Source organism: Dermacentor albipictus, chromosome 1 (genome assembly GCF_038994185.2).
Source record: "Dermacentor albipictus isolate Rhodes 1998 colony chromosome 1, USDA_Dalb.pri_finalv2, whole genome shotgun sequence".
NCBI classification, from domain to species: domain Eukaryota; kingdom Metazoa; phylum Arthropoda; class Arachnida; order Ixodida; family Ixodidae; genus Dermacentor; species Dermacentor albipictus.
The window spans coordinates 324,394,031-324,420,183 of record NC_091821.1 but is presented as its reverse complement, the minus strand read 5'-3'; the positions used below and the strand labels follow the sequence as shown (position 1 = coordinate 324,420,183).

Below are 26,153 nucleotides of genomic sequence, written 5' to 3'. Positions count from 1 at the left end.
TAGTTAACTGTTGCAATTCCACTTCTAAAAATCATGTCTTGCAGTGCCGCTATTGTACGTTGTTGTAGAAGTCGAACCTCGATACTATACTGAAGATGAGCATAATGAACAAGTGAAGAAAATGGTTGATATCACATGTAATAAATATTGGATATGACAAAAATAATTTTGTGCTAGACGTGGCTTCATTATAATGAAGTTTGACTGTACTGCTGAGGCACAATTTTTCTGGGGCTGTAAAAAGAAACATTCACACTGCAAACATTCCGCAATCTTATGTTAGTGTACACACTACATTGAAGATAAACAGAACCACTTCAATGTTATCTTCTCTTAATTGTTTTTGCCTTGGGGCTCCTCTCTGCCTAATCTTGCAGGTAGGTTTTGACTACTGAGATTCCACCAGTGCTTTCATAATGAGGAAAAGAAACTAAGATGGCAGCTGAATTTCACTCTCTCAATCTAAAAGTGTCCTGTTGCGTGCATAACTGTGTCATGTAAATAATGCAGATGATGAAAGCTGCAGCATTCCATGGGCGGGCAGTGTGTATAGCCATGTTTTCTTCCAGCTGACCATCACATATGCTGCACTTCCTCACAATCCTGGAGCACTTTTGTTGGTGGGTATTGTGTGTCATGGTAATGATATACAACATACAGACAATTTTGTGCTAGAGTGAAGTTTCTGCCCCATATGTTAGCACTGGTAGGAAGCGATGATTGTACTCGTTTCTTTTCAACAACAGTGTTTACCTCTGTTACGATCGGCCAGCAAGGGAAGCAACCTCCCAGCGTCTCTTGCCCTACTGTGACGAATTGCTTTGCGAGGCTCACATGTCGCCTCAGACAGAACAGTAGCGACACCAAGGCGCCTCACCTTTGACGACTACAGGGTTGATGAATGGCACTTGGTTGCCGACTGACGCTGAGACCAAGGAACTCCTGTGAAAGTGCGCTATATGCCACTTTGTTACGGTTGCTACTGGCCCATACCAGGAGCCAAGACACACAAATGGAACCAAGCGTGACACCCCTGTTTTCAAGCATCCCCTTCTTTCTCTGGGCTAGTGTGCTCTAATGTGTGCTTCCCAGAAAGCTGTAGTCTGTTCAGACCTGTAGCTAGTCTAGTATGAGTACCCCCTGTTCTATGTAAATAAGTCTGCCTTTTCATTTGTAAATAAACCCCCTGTTCCATTTCGCATCCTCTCGACCTTTTACTTTTCACGAAAAAAACAACCCTCGTCAAGAAAACTCGGATGGCAGCATGGGTACGCTTAGCGTCCATGTGACGCCCCTGTAGTGTAGGCCAGCTACTCGTTACGAGACGTACCAGCAGCGTTGGCTAGAGAGCAACCCTCTATGTGATGCCAGACTTCGAGGCCACGACCCCCGGCTTCTACAGCTCCCATTCAAGATTTATATGAGATATAAGTGGCTGCAATTTTACTCTTCTTAACCCTTTAACTGCAACTCCAGAGATAACTCAGGCACCCGCCCTTGCACGGTCCCTGCCACTCCCGAGTGTACTCGCTTTGTGTTCTAAGTGTGTTCCCTGCCTCACCAGAAATGACACATGCAAAAATTAACATTGCGTACCTGTTGTGCCATCTATGGAGAAGTCATCTAAACACACAGAAACCTTGCAAATTAAATTCCTCACTGCAAGTGAAGCAAATGTTGCAGAGCTATGTCGACGGCAGGGAAGCTATGGCAAGCCAGTGTGGCAGGTTCGTCTGCACTTTGACAGGCCAGGAGATTTGCGAATACTTTATTAATTATCAATTGGAAGAAACTAACGACAAGAGACCAGTTTCTATGTAGCATAAATGTCCACTGAGCGCAAGAGAAAAAAAACGGGTGGGACTCGAGTATCGGGAGGGCTGTAGTGGGCATGATCAGCGTAGAATGTCTGTCCATCTGGAGAGGGACAAAGGAAGGAATTTATGAACTGTTCACAAATACTAAAATGGTAGAAAATGGCAATAAAGAAGCAGCTTCCCTGTAGCATATAGTCCACTGCACCAACACATGACAAAAATTTGGCAGGGACTGTGTAGCAGCCGGAAAAGAAACTTGGCAGTTGATGCAACCTAGCTAACATTTTGCGTATACACATGAAAGTCATTGCAGTAGGTACATCTAGCCAAAAATTTAGCATTAATGCGAATGTGCAATAGAATAAGAGATGACTAGGCCCTTTTCTAAATTCTTACTGCCCCCCCCCCAAAATAGCTAAATCGAATGAACAGCCACACAATGAAACAGGAATCATATTTTATAAAAGCAGCATCTTTATTTTCATATTTTTCTTGCCACATTGAAACAAAAAATTTTTTTCCTTACTGAATAGTGTACATTGCAACAGTAGCAAATTTACCTTTTTCTTATGCACCCACTCACCCTTCGTACAATGATTACAGCTTTCTACTTTTATTGCATCTAGCAACACCCATCCTGCCCGACAAACAAAGTAAAAGAGACAAACAAAGGAAGGTATGCACAGCCCAGTGGTGCACAGACGCAGCCTGTAAGGAGAGAATGTACAACATTTCGGGCCATTGCTCTTAACTGTGTCCTGGGCTTCCCAACAATGAAAACAAACTAAACCGACCGAGATTTTATTGTAAGTTAAGGATTCAACTTACTTACGCTGCTCTGCAAGTGAGTGCTATATCCTCTGATGACTACATCCCAAGGCTCAAACAACACGACTACTGCCCCCTAGCTACAGGAGACCGAAATGCCCGCCCATAATGAGCAAGTAATTCTAACACACTTTATTTATCACACATAGAGACATAGCATTACCTTTTTTTTTTTCATATTTCTGAACTGTTTTTCATACAGAAGCCTGTCATTCTTTTCCCTCCCCCATAGGAGTGGAGTATGTACGATGCAACATGATGTTTGCGTATGTATGTGTGTGTAGGGCATCTACGTAAAACTATGGTCTCAGCTCCTTTGTCACTTCTCGATTCAATACAGCTACGGCAAACAAAGTGCAGCTACTGCACACCCTAAGAAAACTGCACTCTAATCATGAGATGGCACGAGAACTGGAGAAACTCTTCGGGGCACGGAGAAATCCCGAAAACATAGTCATGAAGATTTGGCTGGCTCTGCTTTTGTTCTCTTGCATCTGCTTGTCTGCTTGCTATTAGAGAACAAGCAGTGGATCTCTACGCAGACAAAAATAACTGTATTGGTACTATGGACAATGTGTTAAAAGCTAGCTGCTCCACACTGCGCAGAGTTGTTCATGACAGAATCACCGTCACAAATGCTATATGGGTGGTTGCAGCTTAAGTAAAACGGAAGCTCATTCAATCACTTCGCAACGCAATGGAAACGGATGCCCTACAGAGCCAAGTACATTAATTGTTGAAGCTACAGAACTCTTCTCTTGCTTTGGCAACAAAGACTACAGACATCAATAACTCTACTCATTCTCAGAATCCTTCAACTCTCGAAATAGTGTGTAATATGACCTGATCACACACGCGTAGACAGGACATTATTTCAATCTATAAAGAAAGGAAATCACCTAGATGTCAGAAGCTGACGGCACAAGTTGAATTTCAGAGCTGGCTATAGGCCCCATCGATGATCAGGTGTTCGTTTTTGATCAATATATCATTCGCAGTTTTACTTTCTTATGCCGTTTTCTATCGTTGTACTTTTCTATAAGGCAGGTATGCAAGAAGACACATTTAGAGAACAACAATTTATGCATTCATACACAACTCGCACACATGCGCACATTTTCACACACACACATTCTCTCTCTCTCTCTCAATGCCACTACTGTGTGTACCCTTAGACATTCTTCAATTGTTTAAAACAGTTCAGGGTGTGCACACAGCCACTGCAAAGACTAATAAATGCTTCCCATCACACCAACGAGCCCCCAGTAAGCAGTGAACAAAACATGAAGGCCCATGACTGCAAGATGTCATAAAATATAGGTGCAGATCTTTTTCAGTAAAATGACTTCTTACACACACAAAAAAAATGCACTGTACCTTCCAGTACACAATGACTGTTACATATGTGATGCGTTCCTCATGATTTTCGGTCACAGAAGAAAATAACATGAAATATGGGGCCAACACAGAAATCACCAGTTGAGCACATCTGTTTTCAACCCTACCATAACTCGCCGGACGAAATATGGCACTAGGACAACAATATGCATCACACCCTACCTCGAAAAATGTGATTGACAGCCTATTCAAGCCATGCAAGGAAGAGGTGAATGTATGTACAAAAACAAAATGTTTAATCATGCTGAATTTAATTTTAAAGCAGCGTCACTTTGCTAAACTACACTGGCCCTAAACTACTAGCACATCTTCGACACACTGCTTTCCCGAGTTGCCCTAATGGATAAGCTAAACTTTAAGAAGTAGGAAACGTGAGTTGTCTGCTTGCTACTTTAATCAAGACAGCCTAACAAAGGACTTGACTCAACATCAGTATCTAAAAATATTCTGTGCAGCTAGTAACAAATGTCATTCTTTGTCTCAAGTGTGTTCTTTGCAGATTAATAGAGAACATACTTCTAAAGTGTTCCCACAGATTAAAAAAAAGTCAGCGATAACTGAGCATGGAAACATAGCTGCTCCTTATCAATCATACAAATGTGCAGTGTATAATTTAGAAGAAGCAGTTGTATGCTGCATACTCTACAGACTTATGCTCTGAAAAGCTTATCAGAATTCAAGGTAAGAACATTCACTGGGATTCTGAACACAACAATCAACATTTCCCTGCCTTAGATACGCATATAAAACTGAGCAACTCTTATGCAGAAAAAGAAAAAGATAGAAAGGACTCTGTTACAGACTAGCAAATAAATATGCAACTTGAAAAGAGTCTAGCCTTCAAGCGCTCGCTTGTGTGCTGCAACTATAAAATCTAATGGGCTGGGACAATGCAGGCAGAAACAAGTTATAAGCTCAACACGACACACTGCTAAGACCTGCGCGAGAGAACAGCAAGAAAATTTAAAGGATGCCACAAGGGCTACCATGCTGTTAAACATTTCACCAGCTCTTATACTCTCTGCTAGCAGATTAATGGACATTAAAGCAGATTCAAACAAATGCACTGTCCACCCCTAGATCTGCACAGCTTCTTGCCCATAGCAATGTGTAACAAGAACAACTATAAAAAGAAATCCTCTCGTTGAGAACTGGTCCAGCACATTGGACAGGATTGTGTCTCTCAAGGCTTGTCACTTCAGCTGTCTCACAGTAAGATTATGCAGCAAAGGGAAGCCACTTCACAATACCATAACCACATGCCTCCGAGTGAAGGCCAGCTCATGAGGTAGTCCCAAGTGGCCCAGCAGACTCCATCGATCGACATTTCCAAAAGCACGACAGCGGCTGTGACCTTTGTCAACTTCAAATTTTTCGACTTATCGGGTCCTCTGAAATCACATCTTATACACCTGTGACAATGGCAACAATGCTGACAAAAAAAGAAGAAGAAAAAAAAACACTTTCTTCTGATGTGTTTCCACAGGCCTCACTAGCTGCCACCAAGATAGGCACCTGAGGGAAAGTTTGGAGTGCAAGTTTCCAGAATCTGGCAGAGCACTGGGGAGACTGCAAGAATCCTGCAGACAGCAAAGTCTGCAATAATTCCCACAGACCTTCATCTCGGGTTGCATTTGCAAGACCCATGTAGAGCAAAACTAGAGAGCTGCACAGGTGCATGTGCCTGTTATGCTATGGACTGGTTTCTCTGGGCTCTTTTGCACTATCAGGACAGAGCCCTGAACGCAGGCCATCGGAAATAGTGTTCTCTAGAAGTGCTGCACTCTCGATGGCTGCCACACGGAGGACTGCCGGTGTGGCCTGCCTTTCGCGCACCGCTCTATGCCCAGCAAGCCCTTCGTTTCTCGAATGTACCCCATACCCTTGGCACCTGGAAAGAAACACCTGTGTCGTGCTGCTGAGGGCAAGGGGCACATTGGGGGAACGCCTGAAAAGGGGGAGAGCCTTGGGGGGAATGAACGTCCAGGGGAAAAAAAATGAAAATAAACCTAAGGGCTCATCTGGCGTCAAACGGACGTCTCGCTGCCATTGGGAAAGGGCTTCTTGGCCTCTTGGGGCGAACCGTGCTTGGAGGGCACGGGCGTAGGGGCGTCTATGCGGATGGTGATGCCACAATCCTCCTCGTCGTCCTCTTCAGCCATGGTAGAGAGACGCTTGCGTTCCTCTTCGTTGAGCGCATCTTTCTTACTTCCACGTTTCTTTTTTCTGTGCCCCGTCCACAAGAAAAAAAAACAGGGGGGGGTAGGAAAAGAAGCACAAGAAGAGAATGTGGTGAGAGAGGCCACAAAGGAGCAGAGGGGGTGTGGGTAGTGAATCAGTGCACGCAGCTCACTTTTAGCAGTGATACCAAAGTAGTATGTATTATAAGATAGTGACACTGTTGTGACACCAGTTAGCTGTGACAGGAGCCCAGGTGCAGCAAGCAACTGCTTCCGTTGTAAACAACAAGCACTGTTGAACTATTCGGTATGCTTGTATGGTATGTTTCTTGTGTGACCTGCCTTCTGTGACGTACAACAATAAAAGCGCACCGGTGTCTCATTAAATTTCGTGGTCACTCCTAAACATTATAAATCTCTGGTGATTTATTAAGCGTCTAAACGAAAGTCAGCTTTCTCAAAATACATGAAGTTGCCAAATCTCCATAAGCGTTGCGATATTTATTTTGTTTCTGACTTCGGAACACCTAGCAAGCATTCATATGCATACATCGATGCAGTTATGAGCCAAGAGCTTGCAGGAATTTTTCAAAAGGCAGTGTCAAAGGGCAGATAAGAATGCATGAAGCATTGGCAACTTGACATCATACTGCCCCTTTAATATGTTTTTCTTTCGTTTTTCTGGCTACAGTGAGGCAGCATAGAAAATGCTGGCAAGACATAGAGACTGACTCTTTGTGGGTTACACAACTATAAGACACAATGGACCTAACAGAAACATAAAGTGGGGGGGGGGGGGGGGGGAATTAAAAAAAAGAAAAACAAAAATAACAAGGAAGCCTGACTAACAAACTGATGAATACTTGAAACGTTAAGCATTCATGTATTACAGTGTTCATGATTTAACAGACGTTTACTAGCAATTGAAGCACTCAAATATTTCAGTCACTGTTCATTCCATACTTTTATGAATCCTACTGCATTATTTCTTTATTCTTATCTTCAGTTTTCCGGTTTAGGTTAATGGCATATGTACTGCACAGTGCTCAGCCCATGTAAAATAAAGGTCCAAGACACTCCCTGCAATGTGAAATTATTGTGTCTTCACAAGACGCATATTTAGACTTTGCTATACTGCATGTCTGCATGTTAAAGTGGCGAAGGTAAAGTACTCTATGTTTTGCAAAAGAATGTACACGGTTATGAAAACAAGAATGACTGACAATACGTATGCATGCTGTTAAGCTGACCTTTTGTTAACTAAGAACTCGGTTATTCCAAATTTCCTTAATTTACTAAGAAAGTATTTGTGAAGTTTGTCACTTAAGTAATGCATACCAACAAACAATTTTGCAAACAACAAACTGTGCCTATATGTGTAGTGCCCTCTTTCCCTTGCTAAGAGAACACAACATTTAACGGAGGCATGTGAGAGCTGCTCTGGTAGCATGTGCAGCTGTGGCAAAATGCTTGAAGGAGCATTTCATGGACTGTGCATTTTAGGCAGCTCATCAAGAACGCTGATAAAGACTGAGATTACGCAAATCAGGCAACTACTTGATGCACCTGAAGAGGTTAGTATGAGTTCGAGTACGGGAAAGCACGAGGTGCTTACACAGGTAATTGTACATTTTGCAAGTGTTAGGCACAAGGAATAGCCAAGAATTAACATGGTTGATAAGATCTGTACCAAATAAGCTGTGGACACAATATAGCGAGAATCAAACGGCAAAAGCTTGCAGCATAAATTAAGATGTGCTATAGCTGTTTATGGAAAGGAGAGCTCGCATTTGCTAAATTATACATATTGACAGGCGTGTTATCAAAAAGCAGAACACTGTCATGAGATGTAATGTTTGAGCACCTTCTCAATGTCAATTCATGAGCTGAACCAGTACTACAATATGTTTTGCTTTTAGTGGTGTGCTGAGGCACAATGCTAAATAGCAATGCATGGACATAATAAATTTGCATGAAAACACAGACACACAAAAATTAGCAGCTACATAGTATAAGTATGCTGGGAAATTAAATCCTTCAGCACTTCTCATATTTTCAGCTGTATATTTCTTTTCTTTACTCATAAGCCTACAGTCAGGAGCACATTCCTTCTCTCTATCTCTTCATTTACAGTGAGCAGCATTAGCAAATGTTTTGCCTCTAGTATCCAGTACATCAATTTCTGCTACTCACACCAAAATTAAGCTCCACAGCTCGCCACAACCAATAATTTTTTTGTTCCAGAAGTTTGATTAATTCTACATTTTTCTTTTTACAAACTGGCAAGATTTTTTTTCTTAGTGTACTTCATTTTGCTCCAAATGCAAACAGTGTGCCTCTTACACCATTTACTTTTCGTGTTACAGATACATAAATTAACCATAATGTGTCTACAGACCTCAAAGTGCTGCAACAAAAACCACTATGGCTTAGTGTTCTGCATGCAAAACGTATTCACACTTAAACAAGATGCATTAAACGATTCAAGCTCTTGACAAAATTTTGGTGCAACGCAGTTAGTTTTTTTGCTGGTCAAGAAGACAGCAGTGAAAGCATCATTAAAGCATCGCAGCCTAGCCTCTCCCATGCTTTAGCAATTCCTGAGCACACTGTGGTCATGCAGGCCATGAAGCAATGCTGCGCTGTCAACGCTGCTGTTGTTAGTGAGCATGGCAAAGGCAGCAGAGCCATGCAGACACGCCTGTGCAGTCGTTAGGAGACCTACGTACCTGTCTACAGTTTCAATGGGCAGTGGTGAAAGCAGTGCAAGTCGGGTATGAAAAAAAATATATAAGTGATAAAGAACAGGAGAGGTGAAAGAGAGGATAAAAGAAAGAAAAAAAGAGAGAGAAGGAATGCTACAGGTGAGACACTAAACACGCACAAACAAACAAAAGCACAAATGCAAGCCATAATGCCACAAGACCCAGATGACCTGTAGCATAATCAGCCTGGCCGGTTCAGTATGGTCAGTACTCCAAAAAATGCCGTTTGCTACAGCTTGTGCCTTGGTTCCATAAAAATGTGTTTGCAGCCTAGTGGCGAAGTTCCACGGATGTGTTGAAGACACAGTTTCTGCACTGATGTGGGACAATTATGCCGCAACCACATTTCTTGCCAATAGTGCATCAACTATATGAACTCTCCAACTATTCTGCATGCAAATCAGTAAAGAGCACTGGTCAGCACTGGCTTTGATTCCTTTCAGCTACATATGCAGTTCCGTTAAGGGAACCATTTTTGGCAACTGTCAAAGGCATTCAGGTGGCGAGACCATTTCTGGGGCTTCCTTTCATTTCACTTTTAGAAGGTGTCACTGAGAAGCATGCCAACAAACTGCACCACTAAGACAATACATCACGATTTCATTGAAAGTACATCCCAGGACACCTAATGTGCGTTGTGGCAGCTCCCGCAATGTAGTCGGCCTGCAATATCATATATCGAGTACAATTAACTTTAAACACTTAACGCTTCTGCTCGTTAATGTCGAATGTGCCCTTCTTCTCACATCTTGCTTTATTCTCTATGCCTTCTACCACATTCCTTTCTGCTCTTAGTGGAGAAATAATATAAAGCTCAAATAATATTTACAGTTCGCCTCTTCTTCATTCCTCTCGCTCTATCCACATCTTTCATTAACCCTTTGTGGTCACGTGCATTTACCCAACTTGTGGTCATTCCGGTCGGGAGCCATTTAGTGCATTTAGAAACCACAGAGAAATAGTGCTCAGGTAAACAAATGCATGTTAGGTGATTTATTTCCAAAACTGTATTTATTGCTGAGACTCTCAATGGTACTTGAGCACTGTATGGTAGTGCTCAAAGCACTCTCCTGGGTGGAGGCCAGCATTTCTGCAAGTCTGCAGGGTCTCATTGTTGCTATCTTCTAATGTGCTCTCATCCGAGGACGTTTGCTGACCATCTGAAGGCAAAATATTTTCATCCATGGCACTAAAATTATTTTCTGATTCACTGAACTTGCGTGAATTGCATCCATGAAATGCACATGCAAAAAACATTGCTGTCCTGCCAGCGCTTCACACAATAAATTGCACAAATATTCCTTGAAGCAAAAAAATAAAATAAAATAAAGGTCCTGTCAGGAGAAAAAGTTCCTGAAAGCTGGCGCTACCAACACTAAAAACTGGTGAACATGTCAGATGTCGGGCACTACCCAACTGGAATGGGTATTTTTTGTTTGTAGGGAGGGGCCTGACACATGACCGCAAAGGATTAATTATTGCTTATCTCTTTTCTCTTTTTCTGTTATCAAGGCTATGCTTGTTGATGGCAATGCAAGGGCACTAAAACTGGGTCAGGAATACAGGTATTTATTTAAAAGTTTGGCTTTTCCTTCTACTGAGAAATAGAAGGCAGCGTATTTTGGTCTCTTTCTGTGGCTATGAACAACCAGCGGGCAATTGTGAGCTTTCCTGCAACAAAGAATCCCTGGCTCCAGCAATCAAAGAGCCACCATGACTGTGCCTCTCATTTTGCAGTAAAGGTACCAGTGCTGACCACCTCACTGTTCCCCACTGGTTGGCCACGTGAGGAGTGCCGAAAGGGCACCATTTTGTGGGAAACAAGGTTCAAGCATGAATCAAAAGTTCTAAAACATAGCTTGATGCAAGCCGCTAGCACTTCTTCTTTAGAAGCAACCGTGAGAACACAAGACAACCCAGGCCACTGTTAAACAAGGAGCCAATACCGCATCCAGCATCCCCACACATACACACGAGAAATAATATGCGAGACTGAAGGCGATGAGTGCAAAAAAGTTTCCCAACCATCATGCCAACCAATTTGTCTGCTAGGCAGATTAAATGAAGCAGGCACCTTAAGTTAATGGATGCAAGACAACATCCGAGAACACATTATCCTCATGATCAAACCAATAAACCACTACTTTCTGTCCTTCTCACTACAGGAAACAGAAACATGCTCTATGACATTCTGCATAATCTTTTGAAAACATGCATTATATGGCACATCTAATTAATAAAGCACTACAATAACCAAGTGCTATGATTACAGGCATGTTTTTGAAGATGTGCACAGGAAAATAACAATGAATGAATGCTGAAGTTAGGCCATACCATGCAAGCCACCATGAATAAAGTAACAATATTAGTGATTATTATCAGAAAATTTCTTTTGCACATCCCTGAAATGAACTTTGTGCAACATAAGAAATAATATTGTCTCGAATCATCTACTTTTAACAACTGCAGACAGTACAATTACTGAAATATTCCATATATGCAAAAGTACCCAGCACAATGAGAGCACAAACCACAAGATCACCTACAATAAACACAGGTCCTAATTACTGCCACTGTATTGTCTGCATTGAAATGCTGTTACTGGTTATGTAACACATAAGCATCAAGAAGAAAAGGTCTGCTTCATTAGTATTTAAAATAAGGCATTTAGCTCTAGCGTGAAACTTCTGTTCACAGGTAATAAATATCGGCTAATGTGTGTTCACATATGGCAGTTTGCTTCCTTAGCTTGCTTAGGTTATGTGCACAAAAATATCTGCATAATTTAAAATATGTATCTTGGTCACAAATGTGAAACCTAATATGAAATACTTCAGGAGACTTGAAAAAAATTGCTAGCAAATATTTCTCATTGTTTCATTCACTTATGCCACCTTCTCGATTCGTTTATTGTTTTGCCAAGTATTAGTTTACAGAAACACTTTGAAATGAACTAACTCACTAATTTGCATGCATTTGCTTGCTTTTATTTCAGTTTTCTTAGTTGAAAAATGTTACTAACTCTACCAGAACTGGTCTTCTAGCTGTTTTGAAGCATCCAAGTTGACACCTATGTGCCTTCCAATCAGAAGCAATTTCCTTGTTGTTGAAATCCAATTAAACACTCAAATCAATTATAGACACTGAGAAAATTGAGAGGAGTACTGTTCAAAAGCATAGTTGCAGAGCCACAATATTTGCATATAATAATATGAGCATGTTGTTCACACTTGCTGTATTACAGTTACAATAAAGGTTAAATTTGCAAGCAGTAGCACTCAAGTGTCATTGCTGTGCAACATGCTTCCTCTATGAGCTTCGTTAGGCTAGGAAAGTAACGGACTCGGTAGCAACAATCTAAAGCAAAGTGAAAGGAAACAAAACATGAACAAGCTCAGTAATGCCCACATCACAAATACAGAACTCAGATCTGTCACTAGCTGTGACAGTATACTGCTGGTAACCAATGGCACTTGATCATTATGGGTTGTTGCAAATGGCCTGCAAAAATACCGACCCACACAATTTTCCCAGCCAGCTGCAGCTGCAAGGGTTGCGAGCTTCCCAGAAGCGACCATAGAAGCCTTCCCCACCTGCCGCGGCAACGCGTTTTGTAGGGACGACGGTGTGCCGCACAACACCCCCTTGGCGCCTCTATGACTAAACGCGGTCGGCGGACCCAGTATTGTTAGTGAAATCGCCAACGCCTTCACGGTTCGACTTAAGCAGGAGGAATTCCTGGAAGGAGATGCTTTGCGGTGCCTTTTCAAGGGCCTTTGAAGACACCAGACAATGGACAGCCGTGGCGGCCATTGTCTGCAGAGTCAACACTGGGATGAAGAGGCGCCTGCTCAGAGAAAAGCACCGTGTGTCTGAGAACCCACTCATCTCGGCGTGGTAAGTGAACCTGTGCGGAAGTGTGTGTAACCCTCCCCCTTAAAGGCGGGTCGGCTGCGATGACTTTGAACGCTCCGAGTTTGTAGCAGGTTGAATGGCGGTTTTTCCCTCACCTAGGGATCTAGGGAGGACATTGTGTATTTAAAGAGCCGTGGCTCCTCAGTGTGCATTCCTATTTCAGTCATGTTAGACTGATGAACTGTAACGTTCCCATGTAAATACTGTAAATAAACCCATATTCCTCGTTCTCAACGAGAGGCACTCCTTCCCTTCAACAACGTCCTCAGAGTGGATAAGTTGGACGACAGCATGGGCCAGCTACCATCTATTTCATGCATGACTCTGATCACGACAGGGTGTGATTCTGCAAATGGAGGACATGCTCAAGGAGGAAATGAGTCGTGATTTTTGTGCATGGCACAGTCTATGGGCATGGGCGCTTACCAATGCTGATAACAGCACAAGGAGTTTGCAAGTGCTGCACTGTGAGGGAGTTCTCACACTTTGCGATCGAGGCACTGCCCATGTAAAAACCATAACTCATGTAGTTCTTAAGATGAATGCATCCCAAAAGTGGATGGCTGAACTTTGCAGCTTGCGTTCATCCCATCAGTGATAATGCCATTGGTTATCAGCAGACGGTGAAAAGAGTGCTACTGGCCAAGTACTCATACATTGCTACCAGCATATAGCCCTATACACGTTCGATAGCAAGTGAAACTAAATCATCACTTAAATACTGTGCACTCCATTCACTGCTTTGGGAAGGCAGGCATGTTCCATCTCCTTCCATGGCAGTACATGCACTGTCTGCAATACAGCTTTGGTTACACTATGAAACAAACAAAGGTGCGTATTAATGTTTAATATTAATTCATGTGGCTTTTCTGTGGGGGCTGTGCATATAGGCAGCTTTATTAAACGATATTACAAGCTTTTCAGTAAATAAAGAAGCATAGCTAGTGGAAATGTGGAGTATCCCTAACTCAACCTCGTGCTTGACCCTGTGATACTTGTGGTGTGCCTTTGTTTTGTTTTATAAATGATCATGGGTTTAAAGGAGATGTTATATAATTTGCAGCAATGCCATTTTTGTTTTACACATCTTGCTCATATGTTTACCGAATGCGAGACTAAGTGGCTGCTGGCCAAAGCTGATAAGAGCCTTTAGCTGCATTGTGAGGTCCTGAACATAATTGACAGCAAGGTTTTACGTCTAGAGTGCTTGTGTCATGACTTTCAACTGTCCTCTAGTTTAATGGCCATTAAAAAAGCACTTGTGAAAATGGTATAGATATAGACCTTCTGTGTAGGGGAGTTTTAAGGGGTGTGTAAATACTCAAAATTTCATATATGAATTGAATAGTTCTGTTTCAAATTGAGGTATTTGATTAAGGAACTCGAAATTCAACTTCATCAAATAGTCAATTATTACTGACTATATGAGGTCAATACAATTATCGGAGCCTGTCCGCCTGCCATGGAAAGGGCCAATGATTATGATTGATCGGCCATTTAAAGTGTTCATTGTAAGGCAACTTGAAAATTCAGTGAATCTTTCAACTTGCAAGCTATGCAACTAAATAATGATACAGTAAAACCTCATTAAAGCATACCCGCTTAAACAGTAGTTTCATTTTAAAAGTAGTAAAGTCAAATCCCCGACTCAATGGCCATAGCACATAATGAATTTTGTATCCGCATAAACCGTGCCAGCTTATAGCGTGCGTATCGTTAACACGTAGTGTTTCCACTTTTCGTCGCGCAATCGTGGCAGCACATAGTCCCCATCGGGCAGCCCGGCAGAACGACAAGCCTCCAAGCACCCTGTGCATTTGCGCATGAAACCACGTAAACATCATTTCGGCGCCCTGCCAGAGAGCACTGCGGCGTCATGCAAGCTAGGACTTGCGTCATAAAAGAAAGCACCGGATAAAAAGCACCATGTGCTCAGCATAAGAGAAAAATTGGACATCGTTCGTACTATCGAACGTAGCACAAAGAAGTCAGCGCTGGCTCGCGACAGGGAGCTACCATTGACTATGGTGTGTGGCATTTGGAATGCAAAGAAGTTGCTCGGCAGCGGTGCTGCGCCGTGAAAAGATGTCGGCTACGAGGTTAGACTTTTCGGCTTTGTTGCCTCTGTTTTTGCCGAAGTGTCACCTAACAATAGTGATGAGGACAACACGGAAAGCGACAGCATGGGCAATTCAGGCCAAACAGTAACAGAAGCTGCGCTTTACATCAGCCTCATGAATGCAATCGTCGCGACGAGAACAGCACCCTGCAATGAAAAAGGTGCCCCGCGACTTCTACAGCGCTACCACGCCCACGCATGGGGAATATGCAAGGCCAATGAGGAATCAGCCATGCGAGTGTTTGCAGAGGAGAGGAGGCTCACTGAAAAGCAGGCTCACAGCTTCAGTAATTTTGAGGCCGCTGTCGTCGCTCCTAGGCCGCCGCAGCATCAAGTGAAAATAAGACTTTTGTTGCGTGAAGTGAATAAATACTGCATGTTTTTGCCCTTTCATCGCACTCTCTCCGAGTTCCACTTTTGACCGGGAAGTGGGCAATCTCATGCTATTTTTGTTAAGCAGTACTACTGCTTAGTATATACTTTTTCTGAGCTCCGGCCTACTATGGTTTAACGAAGTTTCACTATATCTACATAAAAAGAATAATGAAATCTTTTTGCACCTTTCTTCTCATTTTGTGCTCAGTTCACTATACGAAGCCCATATTTTTCTAATGCACACATTTCATTTAGAAAATATCACGATTTGGACACTCCAGTTTTAGAATTTTTGTAAAAATGTGGTGATTCTTAACACTACCTGCTTATGATACTGAATGATACAGAAAAGCTTTGGCTGTGTCAATGCACCCCATGGCTCAAAAGAGTCTCTGCATGCAAAAAATAGGTTTGAATTTATTAGCTTAATACTATATACTATATTACAATGAACCCAAGGGTATGGAAAATTGGCAAGTCAGAAGTTATTCATTATGATCAGCACACAAAGAACAACAGAAAAAATGCAGGACAAGCACTGTCTGCCAACTGACAATTTATTCAGAAAGGCATGCATGGAAGTTGAGCATCAATAATGCTGTCAAAAGATGAAATAGCATTCATTGATGGCTTATGAGTTATCGATCTTTTTGTGTTCTCATGACCTTACAGAGATTTTCTTTGTTCCAAGTTTGGTTGTATGCACTTATGTTGTGAATTTTTTTTTCTGATTAAGTTTCTGGTCGACAAACCGCACTTGCCCTGCAGTCTCTCTCTCTCTCTTGTTTCCATTTGTTTGCACTCTAATTGCAAGGGATGCTATCACAAAAGCTGCAATTTTCCAGTTATGTACATGTATGTTTGTGATGGGACTTATCGATCTCATATATGACTCTTTTTTTTTTCATTACTGCAATAAAAAAAAGAATACGTAGGTGGAAGAAACACAAACTGAAAGTGTCAGTTGTGCTCTATGTGTGACAGTAAAGACTGAATTTGTAGTTTGCACACTGCATTCAATGACTGCAATCAAGATGCATAACCAGGAGGATAACTGGACTAGTTGGTAATTGATAGTGAGCCTGCACAGCATGAGAGGCAACACGAGGACGAAAACGAGATGAGAAGCGCGTCCCCGTGCTGCTTCTCGCGCTGTAGAGGCTCGTTAAGATGCATAAGGCACAAAAGGCTGGAATTTCTTTTAACAGAAATGTAGGAACGTTGCATGAAAATGTTGGTTACCAACAGGAACAGCAGTACCTTCCGCAAACTCCCAGCTGCCTGAATTTATATATATATATATATATATATATATATATATATATATATATATATATATATATATATATATATATATATATATATATATATATATATACACATATATATATATATATATATATATATATATATATATATATATATATATATATATATATATATATATATATATATATATATATATATATATATATATATATATATATATATATATATATATATATATATATATATATATATATATATATATATATATATATTTAAGCAGCTAACAGGATTAGCCTGCATCTTCCTTCCTTGTAGAGTGACCATTCGAATCCAGAACATGGTTTCCCAGGATTCAACAAAAAATAAAGCAAAGCAAAAGGCAACAACTCATATAGTGAATTGGAAAAGGAATGAAGAGGCTAAACACATGCTCGTAAGTGTGAGCAGGTCTCATTTGCTCACCCATTGCTCAGCTTCCAACAAATGTTTTTAAAGATGAACTTTTTTTGGCCACATGGGTGCACAGCCTCAAGTCTGCAGAGGACACCTGCTGATTTATACATTCATTATATCCTCACAGAATTCAAGGGACCAGAGTGAGTTAATAATTTAAGAAAAAGAAACTAAGTATGGTATGACTGAAACAAGAGGACCAAGTAGGCTTGAACGAGAGGAGCAGATAATGGAGAACTAGTACTTCTCATTTAGCACTTTAGACGCACAACATTTAGACCCAAGTCACATATCTAAACAAAAACCAAAATATGGCAGCTCAAATGATAAAAAAAAATTACAATAAAAAGTGGAAATCGCTAGATATAGGCACTCTGTAGATGTTCCTACAAAGGCCAAGAGAAGACAAACGTGTTATGATCCGTTATCAAATGACATTGTTGCCTGTGGGAAAATCTGACTTTCCTGTGCCATCAGCAATCTAAAGACTTCTGCAAGCAGAAATAATTTAGGTTGAAAAGACAGATTCGCTACAGAAGCATGAGGATGAATCCCACCTGGACCCGTCGTCCGCCGCCTTGGACCCTCCTCCCGAGGACGGGTTGTTACCCTTGTGCTGGTTGTGCTGGTCGATGGCCTGCCAAAGGCCTGTCTGCGAGAGCTGCTCGGTGATGTTTATCTGTGGCAGCTCAGCCTCCTCCTTGTATTTCTCCAGGGGAACCTTGATGAGGTTGCCGTTCACTAAAGCGATGGCCACATTCCCTGAACTGGCCTCCGGGAGCAGCGCATTCTGCACCGCAAAGCAGGCAGCGCACGTCTCAACCACATTGCAGCGCTTTGAGAGCACGAACATAGCCTACTGTACTTTTCTCAATGCCTGCCCATTGACAGAAAATTCGGGGATCGATTAAAGGGTGCCATTTTCCCAGCAGTTGATCACAGTTTATGGGGCATGGTAAGAGTCACGTCAACTTCCTCTCTTTCTTTCTTTCACTGTAAATCATGCAGAAAAGCAAGGCAGTGAACACTGAGCAGCAGCAGCAGCACTAGTTGGAAGTTGTCAAAACTCAAGCAACAACAGGCACAAAATGACTGCAGGAATGTGGCGCTGCATAATGGACCACTGGTTCCCATGTATTGTGGAGAGCGGGCATTGTAAATACACAGGAGGCCATGGCAGGAGTCACCAATAAAATAATGAACAATGTGTGAGGCACACAGTATTGTGATGCACCTGTATCCCAACGTCGTTGACAAAACACTGTGCATTCGTGTGATGTGCTTGCTATGTACAGAGTAACTGGGAAAGGGGTCCAATCGCGTTGCTTCTCAAGCCCAAGGACACACCCGAAATGGCCTTGCCCAGCCTTCTCAACTAATATGCAAACTTCCCTTCCTTGAGAAGAGGAGGTCTCGAATGGGACTCCCTAGGTGCATGCCGAACTGCACAAAGAGCTGGCAGAGAGAAATGATGCACGCAGTTGAAACGAAGCCTTGTCCAGGAAAGGAGAAGGAACTGACAAGAGTGCCAGTCACTATGCAGAGTGACGTTACAACATGGATCAAAAAGGGAATACCGCAGCAACCTTCTTGCTTGCTTTTCTCTGGCCTGCCTTAATTGCCGCGACCGTGCTTCTGAAGATCACTTGGGCCCCATGTTCAGAAAACTATTCTTACACAACTGTTGACCACAATCAGTCATTGCCATGGTGATTGTATCATTATTACAGTGACCACTAACATCAATGCTGTGTGACCAAGCGCTGTCTAATGAGGAAATGCTCTTACGTATGAGAAGTTTTGTAAATATGAACCATGTTTTCTAGTGTGTTCTATCGAGAAAACCTGATAAACTATTGCCTTTATGATTACTGCTATGCATTAACTGTGATGCCTGTGCATGTACCAGTGTTCCACTTAGATCAATAGCACAAAGGTGTCTGTATGTGCACTGGAAAGCAGAGTGATAAAAAGAATATATCACTGTCTCTGCCACTGCTTTCCTCGCCAATTGTTCCCACTGATTATTTGACTGCCAGTCATGTGATGCGCTCAGTGTACTTGTTTTCTTTTTTCGGTGCAAACTTTCAGTCACTAGTTCAGCGCAGCCATAGTCAGTTCACTTTCTTCGTATCTTTTTCAATATTTTTTGCACTGTCCACAACCATGACATACGCTGCTCTTGCTGCTCTTCTCACCTTGCTGCACCAATGCAGCCAGCATGCCCTCCTTCCTTTCCCAATGTATATGTAGGATGCTTTGCATTTAAAAAACAAATTACTTCGCTGTGACAGCAAAACAAGGCAAGAAGGCAGCAATTCTGGAGTGATACAGGTAGGATACAGAAGCATCACCACATAACAAAACCAAGTGAGAGAATGTGTTTGGTAAAGCCAGGCTAAATATTTTAGAGTGTACTCTTCTACATGTAAGCAAAGCTTTACATCATTACACAAATCTAAAGAGGCACAGCTACCCTCCGTGCAATGAGACCTGCCATGGCAAAAAAGCAAAGCCCATATTCAGATTTACTTCTAGTACTATTCAGGGAACACGAGCAGTCTTGGTGCTTCTAGTGTTTGCCAAAGAATGTATAAATGACCCAACTGTTAAGAAAAAATTATAGCCAAAATTTGCTGTTATGTGGTAATATTGCTGCTCCTGTTAGGTGTGGTCAAGCTTTCATATTCTAGTATAGTCTAGAACAAAGAGTCCCATACAGTGTTGCACGAATAAAACACTATAACCCGAGAGCAGCACCTTCGCTACATCATGCTGTGCAGTGCAGACCACCACTTTGAGAGAAAGCGAAAAGCAAGGGATGAGCAGCCTGATCCTTCAGCTAACCTTCAGCTAACCACAGGTATGAATATTATGTCTGGCACACCAACGCAATGCAATGTGCAGAATACAGCAAAAGTCAGGCGCTGCCATTCATTGCTAGAGTTTTTTTGTTGATGAATGTGTCCTTCTGCTAAATATTTTGCCAGTAGTCTTCATTTAATTCCCTTTAAATTACTATACAGTATGTCACTTAGTTCTACAGTGTCTCTTTTTTCGTTTCTAAACATGTGCCTCACAAAAGAATGCTAAGCTATAAATGCAATGCTAAATATTCAAGACAGTCTCATTCGAAATATGCAGGTTTAGCAATGCCAAACCTAAATTAGCTATATCAAAAACTATTCTGATATAGCTCACTGCGCAATCAGACTAAACTAAAGCAACTTAGTTAATGCCAGTTGTTTCCATCAAGCGGTGCCAAGTGCTCTGGTAACAGCCATGGGTTGGTCATTCTGGTTTATATACAATTATTGTATAACATGGTGAGCGTGACAAGCCACTGTCTTCTGCAACGAAGAGTCTAGCAAGTTGGCAAAAATGTTATACATGTTCATTAGCAGAAATTACTCTAACAATATTCTCAGTCTATTAATTGTAGCAAAGTCGGTAGCAGGTAGCATGCCTTGTGTGCACAGAAAACACATATGTGAAATAAAGGGAAGAAGTGATAAGTAAGACAGTTGTTTTCGAGAAAGACAGCATGCTCACCTTATCCCCAGTTTCCTCCTGCATCAAACCCAGTTTTGCAGGCTTTGGTATGAAACAAAGACATGCTCATTCTTAAAAATGCAGCACGGAACAAAGCATCTCAAGAATCTCGGCTAATTGCTACAAGCACGCAATTTGCAACTAGTTAATGCATCAAACATATATGCCATCACAGCAACAGAAAATTTACCCCGGCACTGGTTATTAGCATTAGAGAAGAGCACTAATCAAATGTGATAAGGGTGCAGTTTAGCCCACCAAGCATTCAAGGGGTCGATACTTTGTATTTCAAGATGGTTAGTTCTACCCCATTAAGCACACAAATATGGTAGCTCATGCAGCATGCTAGGGCATCTACATTTTCAACATTTAAACAGCCGTACATTTAACCTCACTTGAGCAAACATACATCTTTAGCATAGTAGTTGCACGATACACAACAATCAGGAGCCCATGAAAAGAATGCACGAAAGGCCTGCTTTTAAGTGACAACTATTCTAAAGTTGTTGTAACCTGTTAAATGTTAAGCTAACTGCAGTTAACGGTATGCTGCTTAGTTAAAGTACTGTATGAAGTGCTGTGTCAATAAGGAAGCCAGGTATAAATTGCTTTTTCAGCTAAACTGCAGGTATGTTTGTGCTCAAATTTCAGATGCAGGTGGCACTTCATGACGCCTTTTTTTTTTTACTATCATGCTTGGATGCTTGGGTACTTGTGCGTCGTTTTCCAGATTAATCCAGTGGCACACATATTCTGTGACAGTGCTGCACAAGAAATCTAGATGTTCTCGGCAGAAGGAATGGCAACACTGTCACGACGACAGTGAAACTGCTTCTCTTTTTCCTTCCTGCCTCTCCGTAAAAGGCATTTAGAACCCCATAGGACAAATCTACTTCCAATAGACATTATTTTCTCAGTCTAGTATTACTGTAAAGCAGACGGCAAATACTTCTGATTTACATTCAATGAAACAGGCAAGTGTTTATGTCATATAAGCAGGATATAAAACAAAATGCATTGTGAAATTCCACATCTATACAAAATTTCTGTGCAAATGACCCATTAGTTTATGCAGAAGAACCATTTTATGCTGCACTCCTTTACCAGCACAACATTCAATATGCAGTAATGACTACTGCCTACAAAGATTATATCACCTCCGAGCATCAGGCACTGTACATTTGCATGCACTATGGTTCTGCACAACAGCATGCACAAGACTTAAAGGGAAGGCAAAGTCAAATGTTAGTCATAGCCCATAAAAGTCCATGCATTGTCATGCCAATGACTGCATGCAACTTCGTACATGACATTGAACTTTGAAAGGTAAACAATACAATAATGATCACATGTCTTTCTACAAAATTGACCATTCTTTCTAATGTCAATCGCCACGCATAACCAATAGGTTTAAGACAAATGTTTTCCAAATTTTGTTAAATCATCATTACACAGACGTTTTTTAAAAAAGCAAAACTTGTAGTGAGCTATTAGTTGCTAAACCAGGGTGGCAAACTGGCTCTACTGAAAGTCAGCTATCTGTGATGGAGCACACACTGTTAATTCAACCTTGATTTTTGAAAACTGTGTTCTAATGATCAAGCTCTCTTTAATCATCACAAAGTGATTAAGCATTATATCTTTGTCTTCGTTTATTTACAATTATTCCTAGTCCAACTCGTTAGCTTTAGAGTATGAAGTCTGATTTAATATAGATCAGCTCTTTGAAATAGAAATGTTCATGCCACTGTGAGCAGGGCTAAGTCGGGCCTAGAGGTGTCAAATAAATTATCTTCTATTTGGTCACAGAGCATGAAAGCCTGTGAAGCAATGGTTTATGAAAATCTTTAAGGTTATCTTATAGCAATGTTACAATATAAAAGGATATCAGCCTTCCCTCTAAAGATATTCAAACAAGTTAGGTCTATCTTGCATACAAAAGCGAAAAAAAGAAAATCACTTAGCTTTCACTCTGGCTGATATTAAATTTCTTCCATTATCCTTAAAGCTATGAGACGATCAAAACATTTTGAAGTTTAGATGTAGAAGCATGTGAGGTGACCTCAGAAGTCCTTAATTAAAGGGACACGAAAGAGAAGACCGTTTCAGCTGTACTAGTGTATCAGCCTTTGACAACACCAAAAAAGTCACTCTTACCATGAGTGAAGGCTTGATCAGTCAGAAAAGATGCAAAAACTAAAGACAGGTGTGGACACCACCTTGAACTTCTCCCACCAGCCTGCTGTGACGTCACAGATTTTGACAGTGGCTGCTTCAGCCCAGTTAAATTTTTATCAATAAAGATAGACTATAGTACAGTCGAACCCGACTATATCGAACCCGTTTGCGTAGAATTATTCTATATATCGAACAATTTCTGGACACGGTATAGTTACAATGAGTATATATAGCAAAAATTGCACTTACATCGAACAAAAATAGCGACTCTCGATATATAGAACGTCAAGCGGCAGAAAAGTGCCCCCAGAAGTTGGCTTTCTCTTGCTCCAGCGGGGAAACCTGGCGGCGCAGCTCGATCCAACCGCTCTCCCTACCGTGACCACGCTGCCTCGGACAAGCCGTCGACAACCCTCTTGCAAAAAATAATCCTGGCCCACCTGCAGCCCTTTGCTCAGACAGCTAATCAGAGGCTCTTGTGCCCTCGTCGTGCAAGATTGCGAAAGTGCGAGTAGTCTTGCTATGGTGTATGGAATGAGGCAGTGTGTCATCTGAGCGGAAAAACAATGGGAGAACTGGGGACACTTCTGCGATGACGCCACCAGTAAGGCGCTGCGATCGACTGGCGTGCCTAGCACGCGAAATTTAAACATGTTGTGCAAAACTTCCTGCATTTATAAACTAAAATGCTCTCAAAACACAACTGAAGTTCTTATAATTTGCAAAAAATAAGAAATACAAACTGTTAAGATACATCAATAACGCCGTCTATGCTTGCATGTTTCCGACCACAGATCATGCAATGTTCCTGATCGTCTGCTCAGCCAATGGCTCAGTGTTTCGGTTGCAGAAGATAAACAAACACTCATCTGCTTATTCTGCTCAGTAAGCACACATATATTTTTACCATTTTGAATCACACGAGGATGAAAAGCCCGAAAAGAGCACCTGTACTGTGCCTGGTCGGTTGCACGGGATTCCTTTCATTTTGTATCAGCCAGAAAAGCGTTCGCCAAGTTTCACTGAAGAGAAAAACATATTGCTCTGTGACGAATGCCGCCGCAAACGTTTAGATATTTCGCTCCGTAAAAGGGCACCGAAGGGCAACAATACAGTCAATGTTCTCAATGTGCCCGATCTGAAGCAGCCCGGAGTTGTGATCGTTATGCAGGAACCTCAATGCGTGCGCACGCCCAAACACAACACACACACAACACACACACACACACACACACACACACACACACACACACACACACACACACACACACAGCGCTTGCCGTGCACATAAAGGATGTGTGAACATGGCAGGAAAAACCACAGCAAGCAATCGCTGAGCTCCAAACGTACATGCATGACCTCCGCGTCAAGCATAACTGCCAATCCTGGAGGCCCTGTGTTGCACCATTATTTTTCCTCTTGCCAGCAATGACTCCAGGCTGCAGTGACAGATGGCGCTGCAGTGGACCGGCGTGCTCCAGCACTCCCGGCCGTCATCGCAAAAAGAGGCACGTTTTCGCCGCCGGACGACACACTACTTTATTCCAGTACACCATAGTCTTGCTGCTTTTCTGGTTCATTGTGTGTGCGCATTGTGGGCTTTCTTCCGCAGTGTTGCCGTGATGAAGCGGCAGAATTCACCTTTCGTTGTGAAGCTTGAAATCATAAATCGGGTCCTACACAGTGAGAAGTCGGGTGTCCCCGCAGTGTGCAAGATTCTTAGGAGCACTTTCAGCACAATCTTGAAGAATAAGGGGGACATTAGGGCTAAAGCGGCCAAATTCGCGACCCGGTGCCCGTGTTGCTCCACGCGTACGCACGGCCGTGTACAATAAGTGGTTCATCAGAAATTGCTTCAGCCGTGCTGGCTTCCACGTGCTCGGTGATGATTGTAAATTCTGATGAATGCAACGAAGCCGTTGCCGGTGTTGCCAAAGTTTGGAGCAAGCTGTCAGAATTTCCGGAAGCAGTTGCTGAATCAACGGTGGACGAGTTTGTGAGTGCAAATGATGGTGTCACGACCACGGGGGAGACTGAAAACGAAGACTACATTGCCGAAATCGTACCGAACACTAGTGAAAGTGGGCACAATGAGGAAAGCAACGACGGTCCTTTGCCCACATCCTCCGAAGTGATTTGTGCGCTCGCACTAGTCTGGTGCTTCTGCGTGAAGGCAGAAGGTGGCGGCCTCAGCTGTTCCCGACTCCTTAGACATTGTGGAGAAGTGCGTGCGTCGCAGGCAGCGAAATTGCCGAAGCAGAGGAAAATGCAGGACTATTTCAAGGGAAACTAAGCTAGTTTCATCAATAAAGTGATTTTATGTATGGTATGTGCTTTTATGACATCCAATTATTTAGCAGGCTTATATCGAATTATGCTCTATATCGAACTGATAGGCGTTTTTTTTTTTTTTTGCAAGTCTGATATAGCCGGGTTCGACTGTATTTCAAAAATGCCAAAAACTCTATTTTGCAAGTTTCAAGAACTTTACTGCGCTACAACAGACAAAATAAGAGAAAACACATTAACATCCGTGATGTCAAACTGACCAACAGGTGCTGCGGTTTCGACACGCAATTAAAAGAAATTGAGCTTAGACCTTAATTTTGTCTTCTAATAATCAACCTGTTACCTCAACATTAACAAAAATAAAATTTTGACCGAATACTTTATCAGTTTAAATTGATTTAGTGTTTCTTTATAGCATCCCTTTAAACAATGAACATATAACAAACATGCAACAACAAGCCCAAATGAATTCGTGCAAAGTCAGCAATATCTGAAGGAAGTGTATGTAACAAGACATTTCATGCCTGGTTACTAGTAAAAGCTGGAGGCATCTTATGTGATATCCATTATGTGGGAAATTAGACTGGTGCATTTCTTAGAACGAAAGCTTTTGTTAATGGCATTGCTTGAGTGTTCCTTCTGCTGCTTATCTTCTGTGCCATGAATTATTCCCAACTGTAGAGGCATCCCATGCCATATATTTTGTTCTCACTACCCATCTGTAATATGTTTGTTTCTGCTACTGATGTATTCATTGATTTATTGGATTAGTATTTGTACCTTACGAGGCACAGGCCGTGTCAAGCCAAATCTTTGAGCCTTTACTTTAGCCTGTAGACATCTGCAACTGTTGATGTGAAACAAAATTGATTTGATTTGAAATAACAGACTCAATGTGAAGTGAGGCAGGTGTCATTTCATATATAACCTCCTTTCTTTCTCTTTTTTAGTCAGTTTAAGTTTACAATGGAAGTAACTGAACTATCCCGACATATGTATCAGGAGAAATTAAATA

The 26,153-nt window shown here is 41.9% G+C and overlaps 1 protein-coding gene across 12 annotated transcripts in view; it reads right to left on the bottom strand.

The window, feature by feature from the left end:
* Positions 1-1,752: 1,752 nt before the first annotated feature.
* Positions 1,753-26,153, bottom strand: part of Ndae1 (Na[+]-driven anion exchanger 1) — a 248,863-nt gene continuing 224,462 nt past the window's right edge. For 8 of the 12 annotated variants that reach the window (XM_065453181.1, XM_065453180.1, XM_065453183.2 and 5 more), the window contains 3 exons: positions 20,672-20,713; positions 17,677-17,909; positions 2,274-6,269 (listed from right to left, as the gene is read on the bottom strand). In XM_065453181.1, the coding sequence (XP_065309253.1) occupies positions 6,071-6,269; positions 17,677-17,909; positions 20,672-20,713 (474 nt within the window). In that variant the 3' untranslated portion in view covers positions 2,274-6,070. Of the gene's footprint in view, positions 1,918-2,273; positions 6,270-6,291; positions 8,957-9,981; positions 10,149-17,676; positions 17,910-20,671; positions 20,714-26,153 lie in introns of those variants that run through there. The other 4 variants (XM_065453186.1, XM_070531642.1, XM_065453185.1 and 1 more) reach the window with 4 other exon arrangements.